This window comes from Scyliorhinus canicula, chromosome 5 (assembly GCF_902713615.1).
Source record: "Scyliorhinus canicula chromosome 5, sScyCan1.1, whole genome shotgun sequence".
In the NCBI taxonomy this organism is placed as follows: Eukaryota; Metazoa; Chordata; class Chondrichthyes; order Carcharhiniformes; family Scyliorhinidae; genus Scyliorhinus; species Scyliorhinus canicula.
In genome coordinates, this window is record NC_052150.1 from 179057371 (window position 1) to 179075393 (window position 18023).

The 18023-nt window shown below is 49.8% G+C and overlaps 1 protein-coding gene across 12 annotated transcripts in view; it reads left to right on the forward strand.

Annotated features, from left to right (window-relative positions):
• The window catches only part of myo3a (myosin IIIA), a 556810-nt gene that overhangs the window by 426249 nt on the left and 112538 nt on the right, over positions 1–18023 (forward strand). For 11 of the 12 annotated variants that reach the window (XR_005460772.1, XM_038798143.1, XM_038798142.1 and 8 more), the window contains 4 exons: positions 3185–3259; positions 3640–3763; positions 7619–8204; positions 16987–17131. Coding sequence is in view for 11 of the 12 variants with exons in the window: in XM_038798143.1 (XP_038654071.1) it covers positions 3185–3259; positions 3640–3763; positions 7619–8204; positions 16987–17131 (930 nt within the window). In the remaining variant the exon portion in view is untranslated. The remainder of the gene's footprint in view (positions 1–3184; positions 3260–3639; positions 3764–7618; positions 8205–16986; positions 17132–18023) is intronic. The other variant, XM_038798147.1, reaches the window with a different exon arrangement.

An 18023-nucleotide genomic window follows, 5' to 3' on the forward strand; every position in this document is an offset into this window, starting at 1 on the left:
AGCCCTCACTTCCACCCTATCCCCGTAACCCAATAACCCCTCCTAACCTTTTTGGACACTAAATCCAATTTAGCATGGCCAACCTGCACTCTTTGGACTGTGGGAGGAAACCGGAGCACCCAAAGGAAACCCACGCACACACAGGGAGAACGTGCAGACTCCTCATAGACAATGACCCAGTGGGGAATCGAACCTGGGACCCTGGCACTGTGAAGCCACTGTGCTATCCACTTGTGCTACCATAGATAGATAGAGAAATACAGCACAGAACATGCCCTTCGGCCCACGTTGTTGTGTCGAACTTTTGTCCTAGGTTAATCATAGCTCATAGAATTTTGGACTCTAAGGGCAATTCATCATAGCCAATCCACCCAACCTCCACATCTTTGGACTGTGGGAGGAAACCGGAGTACCCGGAAGAAACCCATGCACACACGGGGAGGATGTGCAGACTCCACACAGATAGTGACCCAAGCCAAAATCGAACCTGGGACCCTGGAGCTGTGAAGCAATTATGCTATCCACAATGCTACCGTGCTGCCCTTAAGAACAAATTAATCTACACTCCATTATTCTACCCTAATCCATGTACCTATCCAATAGCCGCTTGAAGGTCCCTAATGTTTCCGACTCAACTACTTCCACAGGCAGTGCATTTCATGTCCCCACTACTCTCTGGGTAAAGAACCTACCTCTGACATCCCCCCTATATCTTCCACCATTTACCTTAAATTTATGTCCACTTGTAATGGTTTGTTCCACCCGGGGAAAAAGTCTCTGACTGTCTACTCTATCTATTCCCATGATCATCTTATAAACCTCTATCAAGTCACTCTTATCCTTCTCCGTTTCAATGAGAAAAGGCCTAGCACCCTCAACCTTTCCTCGTAAGACCTACTCTCCATTCCAGGCAACATCCTGGTAAATCTCCTTTGCACCTTTTCCAAAGCTTCCACATCCTAAAATGACGTGACCAGAACTGCACACAGTACTCCAAATGTGGCCTGACCAAGGTTTTGTACAGCAGCATCATCACCTCACAGCTCTTAAATTCAATCCCTCTGCTAATGAACGCTAGCACACCATAGGCCTTCTTCACAGCTCTATCCACTTGAGTGGCAACTTTCAAAGAACTATGAACATAGACCCCAAGATCTCTCTGCTCCTCTACATTGCCAAGAACTCTACCACTCTACCATTAACCCTGTATTCCGCATTCATATTTGTCCTTCCAAAATGGACAACCTCACACTTGTCAGGGTTAAACGCCATCTGCTACTTCTCAGCCCAGCTCTGCATCCTATCTATGTCTCTTTGCAGCCGACAACAGCCCTCCTCACTATCCACAACTCCACCAATCTTCGTATCATCTGCAAATTTACTGACCCACCCTTCAACTCCCTCATCCAAGTCGTTAATGAAAATCACAAACAGCAGAGGACCCAGAACTGATCCCTGCGGTACGCCACTGGTAACTGGGCTCCAGGCTGAATATTTGCCATCCACCACTACTCTCTGACTTCTATCGGTTAGCCAGTTCATTATCCAACCGGCCAAATTTCCCACTATCCCATGCCTCCTTACTTTCTGCATAAGCCTACCATGGGGAACCTTATCAAATGCCTTACTAAAATCCATGTACACTACATCCACTGTTTTACCTTCATCCACATGCTTGGTCACCTCCTCAAAGAAGTCAATAAGACTTATAATGCAAGACCTACCCCTCACAAATCTGTGCTGACTATCACTAATCAAGCAGTGTCTTTCCAGATGCTCAGAAATCCTATCCCTCAGTACCCTTTCCATTACTTTGCCAACCACCGAAGTAAGACTAACTGGCCTGTAATTCCCAGGGTTATCCCTATTCCCTTTTTTGAACAGGGGCACGACATTCGCCACTCTCCAATCCCCTGGTGCCACCCCTGTTGACAGCGAGGATGAAAAGATCATTGCCAACGGCTCTGCAATTTCATTCTTGCTTCCCATAGAATCCTTGGATATATCCCGTCAGGCCCGGGGGACTTGTCTATCCTCAAGTTTTTCAAAATGCCCAACACATCTTCTTTCCTAACAAGTATCTCCTCGAGCTTAACAGTCTGTTTCACACTGTCCTCTCCAACAATATGGCCCCTCTCGTTTGTTAATAGCGAACAGGTGCCGGAATGTGGCGACTAGGGGCTTTTCACAGTAACTTCATTGAAGCCTACTCGTGACAATAAGCAATTTTCATTTCATTTTTCATTTTCATAATACTGAAGAAAAGTACTTGTTCAAGACCTCTCCTATCTCTTCAGACTCAATACACAATCTCCCACTACTGTCCTTGATCGGACCTACCCTCGCTCTAGTCATTCTCATATTTCTCACATATGTGTAAAAGGCCTTGGGGTTTTCCTTTATCCTACCTGCCAAAGATTTTTCATGCCCTCTCTTAGCTCTCCTAATCCCTTTCTTAAGTTCCCTCCTGGATATCTTGTATCCCTCCAACACCCTGTCTGAACCTTGTTTCCTCAGCCTTACATAAGTCTCCTTCTTCCTCTTAACAAGACATTCAACCTCTCTTGCCAACCATGGTTCCCTCACTCGACCATCTCTTCCCTGCCTGACAGGGACATACATATCAAAGACACGCAGAACCTGTTCCTTGAACAAGTTCCACATTTCACTTGTGTCCTTCCCTGACAGCCTATGTTCCCAACTTATGCTCTTCAATTCTTGTCTGACAGCATTGTATTTACCCTTTCCTCAATTGTAAACCTTGCCCTGTTGCACGCACCTATCCCTCTCCATTACTAAAGTGAAACTAACCATGCTGCCCATTATAATCTAAATGAACAAGGCCGGCAGATAAATGCGAACACCACCACCTGGAAATTCTCCTCCGAATCACATCCCATCCTGACTTTGAAATATATTTACGTTCGTTCACTGTCACTGAGTCAAAATCCTGGAGTTCCTAACAACACTGTGGGTGTACATGTTGGCCTAACCAGCGGTGCCACAACCTGCGAAACATTTTTTTAAACTGTGCCTGTGCAAATGTCAAATGTTACTGTCAATATCTCAGAGAAATTATAGTGGAGGCTGACATTCCATCATCATCACAATCATTAGATTTATCCATTGCATTAACAATAACAAACCTGCAAATGAAAAGATAAACATGTTATCCTTCTTGTAGCTTATAGAGGGCACAAAGTGAGAAAGGACGTTGAAAATCAGAAACTAGAGCAGACAATTATCACACTCCAGGCAGGTAAGTATTTTTTACAGGACTTTTTAACATTTCCAATGTAATTGTAACCAGTGATTTTTTACGGTATAGTTAGTGATGGGCTGGATTCTCCATCGGCAGGATACTCCGGTTTGCCAGCAGCGCACTCACTCGCGCAGATTTCCTGATGGCATAGGGGTGCCCACAGTGGGGAAACCCCTTTGGCTGGCTGCCAGGACGGAGAATCCCGCTGCTGGCAGGGGCACGCCGCACCAGAAAACAGGTACGGCGAGATGGAGGATCCTACCCAAAATGTCTGGTGTAAAACATTTAACACAGCATAAAGTACAAATCAATGACGATGTGCCTTACTTTTATACTATAAGATGATAAAGTGAGCATTTACAATTTGCTTCTCTTAGTTGCAAGAGGATATCTGTGCAGGAAAGAATACAAAGAAATGTTGGAGGAAAAGCGATATGCCGCCATTAAAATCCAGGCTCACTACAGAGGCTATATGGACAGAAAACACCTCAATGTGAAATTGTAAGTCCGGTTATTAAATAGAACCAAAACAAGTCTGCAAGTCGTAGAACTTTGTTCCGTCGTGTTAAACTTTTGTATCTTGTTGAATCTCTCCTGATTGACATCACTGGCAATAATAATCAGGAGAGATGTAAAACACATCTTCCTGTCACCCCTTTTACACAATCCCACAAGGTCAAAATCTATCCCAGCGTGTGTGAGAAAGTTGAAAGAAGCATGTGAGAAGCATGGGGTGAATTCTCCATTTGGGAGACTATGGGACGGATTCTCTGGGACGACTGGATTGTGTTTCCCAATGGGACAAATAATTGGGTGTCGGGGCAAAATCGGGATCGACGCCGGGCGCCGACCCGAACAGGATGCTCCAGCGCCGGAATTCAGGCCCACGACTGCGGGAGCATGTAAATGAATGCAAATGATTCTTAATGACCTATTTGCATCCATTTAGTGGACCTGGCACCCTATGCTCCGGCCCACCGAAATTCTCCAGTCCCCATGGCCAGGAATCACGTGGGCATCGATCACTTGTGGTTCCTACCAGTGTCACCCTGGCACCATGGATCCCACGGTGGGGCAAACCTCCTTGGCCTATTAAGTGGCCTACACACCAGGGCCATGCTGGTAGAGGACATCCGACCCCAACTGAGGGCCACCCCCCCCCCCCCCCCCCCACAATACTTGCCTGCCCACCTCCCCCTGTACCAGACCCCAATCCCACCCCATCCCTCCGGGACTCCCGAAATAGGGGGACCTCCTCCAGAAACCCCTGCAATAGGGAGTTCCCTCCCCCCCCCCCCCCCCCCCCCCGCCCCCAGGGACCCGCTGACCAAAGGGACCCAAACCAGGGAGTCCTGTGATAGGGAGACCCCCAGGAACCCTCTGCCTAAAGGGCCTCCCCCTCCATGGAAACCTCCACATCCTCCCCCACCCCACACACACAGACCAGATGTTAGAACTCGTGAGACATTATAATCTGCATCTTATCCTCGCTGGGAGAGCTCCAGATTAACATATTTAATTCAAATGAGCCATGAGGCTCATTCAAATATGTCGGCGCCTGATTTTTCCGAGTACCGGGAACTAATGCCCACGCCTGGGTGACCTCACCATGGCGCCGTTCAGCACTGGTCTACACATATGTGGACCAGGCATAAATGCTTGGGGGTCTCCTAGGCTATCAGAAGTTCCGGATGGACAGGCATTTGGCAGGGTAGTTTCCTGGCACTCCCGTTGACACCCAGGCACCTTGGCACTTCCATCCTGGCACCTAGGCACTGCCACCTGGGCACCCAGTAATGCCATCCTGCCAGAGTGCTGGAGTGGCACTATCAGGCTGCCAAAATGCCAGTTTGATTTGATTTTGATTTGATTTATTGTCACATGTACCGAAGTACAGTGCCTTCCTGAGGCAGCGGGAGGTGTAGACAGAATCAATATGAGGGTGGCAAGCTTGTGTGATGCGCTTGGCTGAGTTCACCACACTCTGCAGTTTCTTACAGTGCCAAGGTGCCCAGGTGCCAGGTTTCCCTTGGCAGGGATCTGCATTAGAGATCTAGGTGCCAAACATGTGTTGGACGGTGTAGTTGTAGGCCGTGAGCAGCATTGCACCCTGGCAGAGGCACATGGGGGTATTGGTTTGCCCACTTTCAAAAGATCCAATAGCAGCTTGTGGTCGTTATTATGCTGAAGCGCCATCTGTAAACGTATTGGTGGAATGTTTAAGCACCATAGATGACAACTGCTGCCTCCTAACTCATTGTGGAACATGACCTCGTATCTCTGCAGGCCTTCTTGAAAAACGCTGTTTAAAATCTTAAAGATTTCCAGCCAGTTTAGTTTAATTCACTGTAACCAGTCCCTTCCCATCAGGCTTGGTCTGTGTATCTCTGTGACAATCAGGCTCTCTTTTCTTTGCAAGGTACTGGCAGGCTAGTGGTCCCAAGAATATTTAGGGTGTCCCGAGTTTGGTTCACAGCTTGGCCGTCGTGCTACCCAAACTTAGGGTCTGAGTCCTTTCTTGAATATAATCGAACATCTGCTCCCCCACAATCAGACCCGATGCACCAGCATCGACCTTCATTTTCAAAGGTTTTCCATTCACTTTTCAAATGATTTCAACTGGGGCTGTCTTATTTACTTTGACAACATTTAGAGGGTGTGTCTTGAGCTCCTTCTCAGAGCTCTTCGCCACATGGTTCAGTGGTGTCATGGATTGCTGGCGCTGCTGTTATTTTTGCATTGGTGGACTCTGCCTCACGTGGCAACAGGCCTGGATATGGCCTCTTCAGTTGGAAATGAAACAGACAAACTTAGACAATGACAGACTTCCAGCAGGTGATCTCCCCCACATCGATAGCAAAGGCTGACATCCCATTCTTCTCCTGGTTCTCTCACTTTGATCCGGTCCCGAGGACTCTGCCTAGTTCTGTGCCTGTGGATCTCGTGGCATGCCTCGTGGCCAAACCGCCCAACCACTGATTCACTTCCCCTTCCGACACGCTTTGAAGTTCAGATATGTTTTTTCCAGCGCACTCCATCACCTGAGCAACCTCAATCATCTTGTCCAGTGTGATTTTAGTTTCAGCTAGGAATGTTTTCTGGATGCTGTGGTTGTTAATTCGCACATTAGACAGTTGCGCAGCAGATTCATGAGTGCTACACCGAGCTTTTGGTATGCCTGGCTACAAAAGTGGAGATGGACTCTTCTGGGTCCTTAACAGCAGAGTTGAATTTGTACCTCTTCAGGGTGATCGAGGGCCTGGGGTTAAAGTGTTCCTTGACCAATGTGACCAATTAGTCAAATATTTTTCAGCCGGGAGCTTCCGGAGACGTAGGATATTTTAATCAGATTGTAGGTTTGAGGCCCGCCAGCCGTCAAAAGTATTACCTTCTACTTGTCTTGCCCTGCTATCTCATTTACTGTGAAGAAATAGTGGCGCCATTCAATGTACTGGCTCCAGTTTTCAGCCCCCTGGTTGAAAGGTTCTAACTTTCTAATTATTGACATTTTATCATTTTTTTGGTTCCCCAAGTTGATGGTTCACATTGCTCCTCTATTTTTGGACGTTTCTTCCTCCCCCCCCCTCAAATTTTGAACAGCTGAAGATTAACAATCGAACCGTTTACCTCGTCGCCAATATGGTGGCTCGCAACAATATGCTGGAGACTTCCAGTAACAATCAAGAGGGTTTATTAACAGTAGGCAAAGGCAATGACGTACATGCACAAAGCAATGTTGGAAAGGTTTTAACTCTCCAATTCCGGTGTCCACTGCTCCCAGGCTTCTGCTCCCAAGGCCTCATGCTTTCTTTCTATTGGTTGGGGTTCACAAGCTCCCATGCGATTGGTCCCAAGCCGGTAACATGGGTCTGGAATTTCCGCCGGTGGGATGCTCAGTTTTTCCGGCAGCCCGGGGGTTTCCCGATGGCGTGGGGCTGCCCCACAATGGGAAACCCCATTGACCAGCCGGCGTAATGGAGCATCCCGCCGGCGGGGTGAAGCAGAAATGTGGCGCGGCAGGGCGGAGACTCCAGCCCACAGACTGCCTGCCCCCTTATAGAGGACATGCTACCACAGCCTCAATCTTATTGAATGGCAGAGCAATCTTGAGGGCCAAATGGCCTCCTACTTGTTCTTTTTAAAATGTTTTTACATCCTTATAAAACTGAAGAATGTGTTGGGCCATCAATGTAATTCAGTGCTTTTCACGAATTCTCCTCTTAAGCAAGTACCGGTAGACGAGTCCATTACCTCTAATGTCAATTCTTTACTATGACATGACAAATGTGTTTGACAATTGTTTCAATAATTGCCCTTGAAAGACCCATGATAAGGCATACCTTTTTCTTTTTGCAGAGAATATGACATAAATGATCCTTATAAAAAACAAAGAAGTGGTGAAGAAGAGGTGCAAGAAGCAGGGGAAGTGGTGGAGGGTGACAGAAACAAGAAGAACCCCACATCCAACAGCAGCATTAAGGATGGTAAAACCAAGCAGCAAAAGCAAGAAGAGGAAAGGGGAAATGAGGAAGACGATACCAAAGCTGCCGTTGTTATTCAAAGTAATTATCGAGGTCACCGCGAGAGAAAGCAACTGCAAGAGAACAAGGTGCCTGTTAAAACCAAGGAAATAGAAGCTTCGAGGAAAGAATCTCACAAAGGAATTGTGGCTCGTGATGGTCCAAAGGAAGAACCAGCCGGAACAGTTATTCAGAGCAATGACAGAGGAAACAAAGAAAGGGCACAGCCAAAGGAAGAAAAGAAATTAGATGGAAAAGGAGAGGGGGCAACCCATGACAAATCTACAAAATCCAGTTCTCAGGAAGATGAAGACCTGGCAGCAGTGAAAATTCAAAGCAATTACAGAGGCTTTAAGGAACGAAAGCAGATTCAAGATAATGCTCAGAGAGAAGGAGAAATGTTTTCAACCTTTTCAAAGCAGGTAGGTGATATTCAGGATTTGTTCATTTTCATTTGTAGGACAGTAAGTTTCAAAGCCCAGCTTAGACAATGGGAGTATAATAATAATAATCGCTTACTGTCACAAGTAGGCTACAATGAAGTTACTGTGAAAAGCCCTTTGTCGCCACATTCCGGTGCCTGTTCGGGGAGGCCGGTACGGGAATTGAACCCATGCTGCTGGCATTGTTCTGCATTAGAAGCCAACTGTCTTTGCCCACTGTGCTAAACCCGCCCCAGATTGGTCTTACCTGTCTTAGCCCACTGTGCTAAACCAGCCCCAGTACAATACAGCATTGCTATCTGACCAATCAAGTTACAGGCCTTTGTTTTGTAAAAAGCACTATTGAGATCGCTACCCTACCCTGACAAAACACAACTTTAATCCCTTCCGTTTAATTCATTATCAAGGTGTTGCCTCAAGTGTATTCTCTACTGTTGGTCTCTGATTTAATTAGGGCTAAATACACATGCTTAACTGGGTGGCACAGTGGTTAGCACTGTTGCTTTATAGCACCAGGGTCTCTGGTTCGATTCCCGGTTTCGGTCACTGTCCATGCGGAGTCTGCACGTTCTTCCTGTGTCTGCGGGGGTTTCATCCAGACACTCCAAATTCTTCCCAGAAGTCCTGAAAGATGTGCTGTTAGGTAATTTGGACATTCTGAATTCTCCCACAGTATACCCGAACAGGCACCGGAGTGTGGCGACTAGGGGATTTTCACAGTAACTTCATTGCAGTGTTTTTTTTTAAAATAATTTTTATTGAAAACAACGAACCGCAATAAAATACCAACAATAACAATAATGATAGCAATCATAAACATTCGGCCATCCTCAATGAACAGGAGGTCCCCCCGGGTTGCTGCTGCTATTGACCAAGATACCTATCTTTGAGCCAGGAAGTCCAGAAAAGGCTGCCACCGTTTATAGAACCCTTGTATTGATCCTCTCAGGGCAAATTTAACCCTCTCCAATTTTATAAATCCCGCCATGTCACTGATCCAGATCGCCACACTTGGGGGCCTCGCATCTTTCCACTGCATCAAGATCCTCCGCCGGGCTACTAGGGACGCAAAGGCCAGGACACCGGCCTCTTTCACCTCCTGCACTCCCGGCTCCGCCGCAACTCCAAAAATCGCGAGTCCCCACCCTGGTTTGACCCTGGATCCAACCATCCTCGACACCGTCCCCGCCACCCCCTTCCAGAATTCTTCCAGTGCTGGACATGCCCAGAACATATGGGCATGATTCGCTGGACTCCCCGAACACCTGGTGCACCTGTCCTCACCCCCAAAGAACCTACTCATCCTAGTCCCGGACATGTGGGCCCGGTGCATCACCTTAAATTGGATGAGACTAAGCTTCGCACATGAAGAGAAAGAGTTGACTCTCTCCAAGGCATCCGCCCAAGTCCCGTCCTCTATCTGCTCCCCGAGTTCCTCCTCCCATTTAGCCTTCAGCTCCTCCACTGACGACTCCTCCACCTCCTGCATTACCTTATAAATGTCAGACACCTTCTCCTCTCCGACCCACACCCCCGAAAGCACTCTGTCCATCACCCCCCGCGAGGGCAGCAAAGGGAACTCCTCTACCCGTCGCCTAGCAAACGCCTTTACCTGCAAGCATCTGAATATGTTCCCTTGGGGGAGCCCAAATTTATCTTCCAGTTCCCCCAGGCCCGCAAACCTCCCGCCAATAAACAGGTCCCTCAGTTTACTGATGCCCACCCTATGCCACCCCCTGAATCCCCCATCAGTGTTCCCCGGGATGAACCGATGATTTCCACCTAATGGAGCCTCCATTGAGCCCCCTATTTCCCCCCGATGCCGTCTCTACTGTCCCCAGATTCTTAGGGTCGCCGCCACCACCGGGCTCGTGGTAAACCTCTCAGGAGAAAGCGGCAACGGCGCTGTTACCAAGGCACCCAGGCTCGTACCTCTGCAAGACGCCATCTCCATTCTTTTCCACGCTCCCCCCCCATCACCCATTTACGCACCATTGACATATTGGCCACCCAATAGTACCCCAAAAGGTTGGGCAGCGCCAGCCCGCCTCTATCCCTCCCTCGCTCCAGGAAAACCCTCTTCACTCTCGGAGTCCCATGTGCCCACACAAAGCTCAAAATACTGCTAGTCACCCTCCTAAAGAAGGCCCTGGGGATGAAGATGGGCAGGCACTGAAAGAGGAACAAGAACCTCGGAAGCACCGTCATTTTGACGGACTGCACCCTCCCCGCCAACGACAATGGCAGCATGTCCCACCTCTTGAACTCCTCCTCTATCTGATCCACAAGCCTGGTGAAATTATGCTTGAAAAGAGTCCCCCAGTCCCTGGCCACCTGCACCCCCAGGTACTTAAAACTCTCCCCTGCCCTCCTAAGCGGGAGCCTACCAATTCCTTCCTCCTGGTCCCCAGGGTGCACAACAAACACCTCGCTCTTGCCTAGATTTAGTTTATAGCCTGAAAAGGACCCAAACTCAGCTAGCAGCTCCATCACCCCCGGCATCCCTCCCACCGGGTCCGCCACATACAGTAGCAGATCATCGGCATACAACAACCTCCCCACCCCGCACCAAACCCCTCCACCTCCCTGAATCCCTCAACGCCATTGCCAACGGCTCGATTGCCAATGTAAACAACAAGGGGGACACGGGGCAACCCTGCCTGGTCCCTCGGTAAAGCCGGAAGTACACCGACCTCCTCCCATTCGTGGCCACACACGCCATCGGGGCCTCATATAGCAGCCTCACCCATCTAATAAACCCTTCACCAAATCCAAACCTCCCCAACACCTCCCATAAGCAGCCCCACTCCACTCTATCGAAGGCCTTCTCCGCATCCAGCGCCACGACTATCTCTGCCTCCCCCTCAATCGCTGGCATCATGATGACATTCAACAACCTCCGCACATTCGTGTTCAGCTGCCTTCCCTTAACAAAACCTGTCTGGTCCTCGTGTACAACCCCTGGCACACAGTCCTCTATCCTGGTGGCCAGGATTTTTGCCATCACCTTGACATCCACATTAAGGAGAGATATGGGCCTGTATGAACCACACTGCTGGGGGTCCTTGTCCCTCTTTCAGATTAAAGAAATCAGCGACCGCGACATCGTCGGGGGCAAAGTCCCCCCTTTCCACGCCTCATTAAGTGTCCACACCAGCAAGGGGCCCACTAGATCCACAAACTTTTTATAAAACTCCACCGGGAACCCATCCGGCCCCGGCGCCTTCCCTGACTGCATCTGCCCAATCCCCTTAACCAGCTCCTCCAGCTCAATCGGCGCCCCCAACCCCTCCACCTGCTCCTCCTGCACATTCGGGAAAGATAGCCCGTCGAGAAACCTCTCTATTCCCCTCCTCTCCACCGTTGGCTCCGACCGGTACAGTTCCCCGTAAAAGTCCTTGAAGACCTCATTCACCTCTACCCCCTTCCGCACCACATTCCCACTCTTGTCTCTCACTCCAGCAATTTCCCTAGCCGCATCCCGCTTACGGAGCTGATCAGCCAGCATCCTACTCGCCTTTTCACCATGTTCATACACTGCCCCTTGTGCCTTCCTCCACTGTGCCTCCGCCTTTCTAGTGGTCAGCAAATCAAATTTAGCCTGTAGGCTGCGCCTCTCCCCCAACAATCCCTCCTCTGGTGCCTCCGCGTACCTCCTATCTACCTCCAGCATCTTCCCCACCAGTCTATCCCTCTCACTCCTCTCGCTCCTCTCCCTGTGTGCCCAGATGGATATCAGCTCCCCACGAATCACTGCCTTCAGGGCTTCCCAGACCATCCCCACCTGGACCTCCCCCGTATCATTCACCTCAAGGTACCCCTCAATACTTGCCCGGACCCTCCTACACACCTCCTCCTCCGCCAACAACCCCATATCCAACCGCCACAATGGGCGCTGGTCCCACACCTCCCCCATCTCCAACTCCATCCAATGCGGAACGTGGTCAGAGATTGCAATGGCCAAATATTCGGCCTCCACCACTCTCGGAATCAGTCCCCTACTCACCACGAAGAAGTCTATCTGAGTATAAACCCTATGTACGTGGGAGAAGAAAGAGTACTCCCGTGTCCTCGGCCTCACAAACCTCCATGGGTCCACCCCTCCCATCTGGTCCGTAAACCCTCTCAGTACCTTGGCCGCCGCCGGCCTCCTACCCGTCCTTGAACTGGACCGATCCAGTGAAGGATCCAACACCGTATTGAAGTGCCCCCCCCCCAATAATCAGACCTCCCGCCTCTAGATCCGGGACCCGTCCCAGCATACGCCTCATAAAGCCCGCATCATCCCAATTTGGGGCATACACAACAGCAAGTACCACCTTCTCTCCCTGTAGCCTGCCCCTAACCATAACATACCTACCCCCCTTATCCGCCACCACCTAAGATGCCTCAAACAATACATTTTTCCCCACCAGAATCGCCACTCCCCGGTTCTTCACATCCAACCCAGAGTGGAAAACCTGCCCCACCCACCTCTTCCTCAGACGGACCTGGTCCGCCACCTTCAGGTGGGTCTCCTGAAGCATTGCCACATCTGCCTTTAGCCCCCTCAGATGAGCAAGTACCCTAGACCGCTTCACCGGCCCATTCAATCCTCTCGCATTCCAGGTGACCAACTGGATCAGAGGGCGTCCCGCCCCCTCCCCCGTCGACTAGCCATAGCCCGTCGACTGCCCGCCCCAGGCCAGCACCCCCCGCCCGACCCAGTCCCCACAGCGACAACACCTCACCTCTGTCCCCCCGGCCCCCACCAGCTCCTTCTTGACCCTACCAGCAGCAACCCGGCATTCCCCTTTCCCCCCCTCCCTTCCCCCCCAGGCTAGGAACCCTCCCAGCCGCGACCGGTCCTCCATTGTACTTCCGTGGGTCAGCTAACTTCTGCTGACCCCGGAAACTCCCGCCAATAACCCGACCCCTCCCAAAGTGGGATCATCCCCCAATCTATCCCTCTCCAGGCACCGCTCCAGCGCGGGGAAGATCCAGTTAAGGCCCCGCCTCCCCCGTCATCATCTCCACCCCCCAGCCCCGCAATGCGGGAAACCAGAGGAAAGCCCGCGCTTTTGCACTGCCCCACCACACCCTTCTGACGCAGCTCCCAAATACCAGCCCCACTCCATACCCCCAACCCGACATAGAATACAACAAACCCCCCCAACCCTCCCTGCAAGATACAAAACTCAAACAATGCCCCCCAACAAAAAACAGAACAACACCCCAATAAATAACCATAATCAAGTTACAAAAGTACAGAAAAAGAGAACACAGCAACAGCAGAAACCAGCAATAAAGTATTACAACCGACCCCGCAAACCCCAACCCCTAGTTCGAGTCCAGTTTCTCCATCCGCACGAAGGCCCACGCCTCCTCCAGGGAATCAAAATAATAGTGCCGATCCAAATAAGTTACCCACAGGCGCGCAGGCTGCAACATTACAAACTTTATCTTCTTCTTATAGAGCACCTCCTTCGTCCGATTAAACCCGGGCCGCCGCTTAGCCACCTCTGCACTCCAATCCTGGTAGATCCGTACTACCCCATTCTCCCAATTGCTGCTCTTCACTTTCTTGGCCCAGCGCAGCACACACTCCTGATCACTGAACCGGTGGAACCTCACCAGCACCGCACGCGGGGGTTCGTTCTCCTTAGGCCTCCTGGCCAGTACTCTGTGGGCTCCCTCCAGCTCCAGGGGCAGATGGAAAGATCCTGCCCCCACTAGCGAGTTCAGCACCATTGCCACGTAGGTTGTCAGATCCGACCCCTCCAGCCCCTCCGCAAGGCCCAAGATCCTCAGATTCTTCCGCCTCATGCGGTGATCAAGCTCCTCGAAGCGGTCTTGCCACTTCTTGTGGAGTGCCTCGTGCCCCTCCACCTTACTCACGAGGACCACGGCCTCCTCCTCTCGTTCAGTGGCCTGCGCCTGCAACGCCTGGATGGCAGCACCCTGGGTCGTCTGAATCTCCGAGAGCTTTTTATTCGTTTCCTGCAGAGAGCTCAGCACCTCAGCCTTAAAATCTGCAAAACAGCGCAGGAGAGCAACTTGCTGCTCCAGGGTCCACTGCTTCCACTACTCTGGAGCTCCGCCGGCCGCCATCTTGGATTCCTTCCCCCGTTTTTTCTGGGGAGCTGCTGCCATTTTTTCCCCCTTTCCACTCCGAGTTCGAGTCATGAAATGCAGAGAAAGTCGATCAACACACCTTCTCCCACCGGGAGACGTCGAAAAAAATTCCGTTTTGGGCTCTAAAAAGAGCCGAAAAGTCCGTTTGAATCGGGAGCTCCCAAATGTGCGGCTTCCTACGTCATCGCCGCCTCCGGAAGTCTCTTCATTGCAGTGTTAATGTAAGCCTACTTGTGACACTAATAAAGATTATTATTATTATACCGGCAGCACGTTAGCACAAGTGGCTAGCACTGTGACTTCACAGCGCCAGGGTCCCAAGTTCGATTCCCCGCTGGGTCACTGTCTGTGAGGAGTCTGCACGTTCTTCCTGTGTCTGCGTGGGTTTCCTCCGGGTGCTCCGGTTTCCTCCCACAGTCCAAAGACGTGCAGGTTAGGTAGATTGGCCATGCTAAATTGCCCTTAGTGTCCAAAACGATTAGATGGGGTTATTGGGTTACGGGGATAGGGTGGAAGTGAGGGCTTAAGTGCGTCAGTGCAGACTCGATGGGCTGAATGGCCTCCTTCTGCACTGTATGTTCTGTGTATTATAACTGTCATCTATCAATCAATTCAAAGTGTAGTAGCATTTACAAAGCCAACCTCCAATTAAGATTCACACAAGCTGTTTTGTAAATAAATTAACACCTTTCTGGTAAATCGGCAAATAAGAAGACTGACAATAAATTATTAACCATAAAATCATAAATAGCAACACTCAAATTGAAAAGTGAGATATGCGATATTATTAGGCGAAAGCCAATAACATAACGTATGGAATAAACAGACAATTCAGTGATGTCTCAGTAATTTAGTAATAACTGCTCATTATATCTTGATAGTTAGAATCATACAGAATTATACCATCCCTACAATGCAGAAGCGGCCATTCAGGATATTGAGTCTGTGCCGACCCTCTGAATGAGCACACTGTCCCCGTAATTCCACCTAAACTTTTGGACACTATTTAGCATGGCCAATCCAGCTAAACTGCATATCTTTGGACTGTGGGAGGAAACCGGAGCACACCAAGGAAATTCACACAGACACAGGGAGAATTTGCAAACTCCACACAGACAGTCACCCCAGGTCAGAATCAAACCCTGGTCCCTGGCGTTGCGAGGCAGCAGTCCTAACCACTGTGCCACCCTATTGTGGTTAAGATCAGAATCTACAATTGTTATAAATTGGTGAGGTTAAATTAGTTAAGACTTGTTAGAGAGTTACCATCATTAGTCTACACAATAAAGTCATAAGGCGCAATTCTCCGCACCCCACTCTGGGTGGGAGAATTGCGGGTGGGCCGGGCGAATCACGCCACGCCGCCCTGGCACCCCCCGCGATTCTCCCACTCCCCCCAAAATGGCATGTCGCGTTTTACGACAGGCCGCTCGGAGAATCGGCATTCGCCGTTTCTCACGGCGACCGGCGATTCTCCGGCCCGGATGGGCCGAGCGGCCTGCCGAACCCAACCGGTTCACGCCGGTGCCAACCACACCAGGTCGCTGCTGGCGTGAACAGCACGCGACCAGTGAGTGTGGGGCCTGTGGGGACCGGAGGGGAGGAGCGAGCACCACGGATATGCTCAGCAGATGTCTGGCCCGCGATCGGTGCCCACCGATCGTCGGGCCGGCGTCTCTAAAAGACGGACACTTTTCCCTCCACCGCCCCGCAAGATCAAGCCGCCATGTCTTGCGGGGCAGCGGAGGGGAAGACGGCAACCGCACATGCGTGGGTTGGCGCCGGCCATCTTGCGCATGTGCGGCTGATGTCACTTCGGCGGCGCCGGCCGCGTAATTCCCGGCGCGCCACTTTGACGCAAGCATCAAGGCCCGGCACGCGGAATTCATGCGCCGCCGCTCCTAGCCCCCCCCGGGGGAGAATAGGGGTCGAGGAGCGGTGTCCGATGCCGGAGTGTAACACTCCGAGTTTCACTCCGGCGTCGGCTGTTTGTCTCCCGTTGGGAGAATTCTGCCCATAATCATATGGGTCGAAATGTTTTCAGGCAGTTTGCAAGCTTGCCCTCAAGAGCTGATGTAGATGAACTGGTTGCCTCATTTTTGTCATGTTTTACCCTGGGAAGATTAAATTCCTATAATAAAGGTTCTTCGAAGAATCTAATATGTTACAAAAAGTGCTGGAAATTTACAGCAGGTCAGGCAGCATCTGTGGAGAGAAACAGAGTTAACATTTCGTGTCCTGTCATTAGAACTGGTTTCTTCCTGCTTTCTTCAAATTTCTGTCTGGTTTCCCCTCTGGATAAACCCACGTGAAACTCTAAAATATCTCTCAAAACTCACATCCTACATTACGCATCTTTCATTAGTGGCTATTTCGTGGTGTGATACTTTGATGTACTTAGCAGTTCGGGAACTGTGGCATTTTGTAAAGTTACTTCAGTTTGTTAATATCTGTAATTATTCTTCCAAACATTGGCGCTATTTGCAATCAATTAATTATCCAGTTCATTCTTTCATAGTGTAAGTGTTTTATATAATGGGTAAAGATGAAATGTTCACTTCAGGATGACTTGTTTTCCTTTCCAAATGGTACTCTTATTTACGTGGAATGATACACAACCGATAAATGATTCTGTTCTTATTGTTAGATAACAAAACGTTCTGATGAGTTCCTGATGGCCCAGAAGAAGCTGAATGATGTTTTTGCCTCAAAATATCAGCCAGTTAAGAGCCAGAAACCACAGCCTGAGAAAAAACAACCAACTGCGAGACCTTCACCACCGTGTCAACCAGGTTTGTCTGCTGCTGCAATTTACTTTAATGTTCTGCACTTCATGGAAAATCAGCACCAGAAGAAGCAGTGGGTCAAGATTCTCTCTACCAAGATGGGTAATTCGAGTTGGGCCTGCCAACCCCAGGTTTTAGGCGGCCAAGTGACAGGCAAATGCCAAGGCAGGCTAGTTAGAAGGCTCGTGTAGTTACCGGGACTTTGTCTCAGTTCTATTAGAAGCTATTAGGCCTTCACTTCTCACACACAACAGACCCCCTCAAAAAGGCCTACTCTGACGCCCTGCAGCTTTGCAGAGTGGCACACTCAACATGGAAATATACTCTCACCAATTTGAAAAAAAAATAACAGAAGGGAGGGCAGTTATAAGAAACGAATCCTGCAACAGGACAGCCTTTGGTCTTGCAGAGAGCTGGCTATGCCTAGACTCCTGGGCTGATTCTGGATGCCCAGCTCAGGCAGTTAAACCATCGCTACAGGAAACTGACTGGAATATTACAATCGGCTGCCTGTCATGGCTCTGAATGAGCCTTATTGAATAGGGTCAGGATGCTAGCCTGCAAGGCAGCACCAATATTTTCAGGACCCTTTTGCCTCCCATTTCCAAGCCTGGAAATTCTGCCCCAAGCATTTACTTGGCAAATCTTTGGAGGGATTGAGGAAGTACACCTTCTAATAAGATGAATATCCTAACCATGTCACAAGGGTGCATTATTTTGCCAGTTTGTTGCTGCTGTACTATTATCACGACTGGGCACTGTGCAGTTTTGATAGAAGACAGCTGGAAACTATGCCGTTGCAAACTAGTGAATACTTATTCACTATTCACACTATTTACAGAGATGGGCTTTAGCATGACTCCATTCTTCCCTCAGGTTCCAGTCACATGTGATCTAA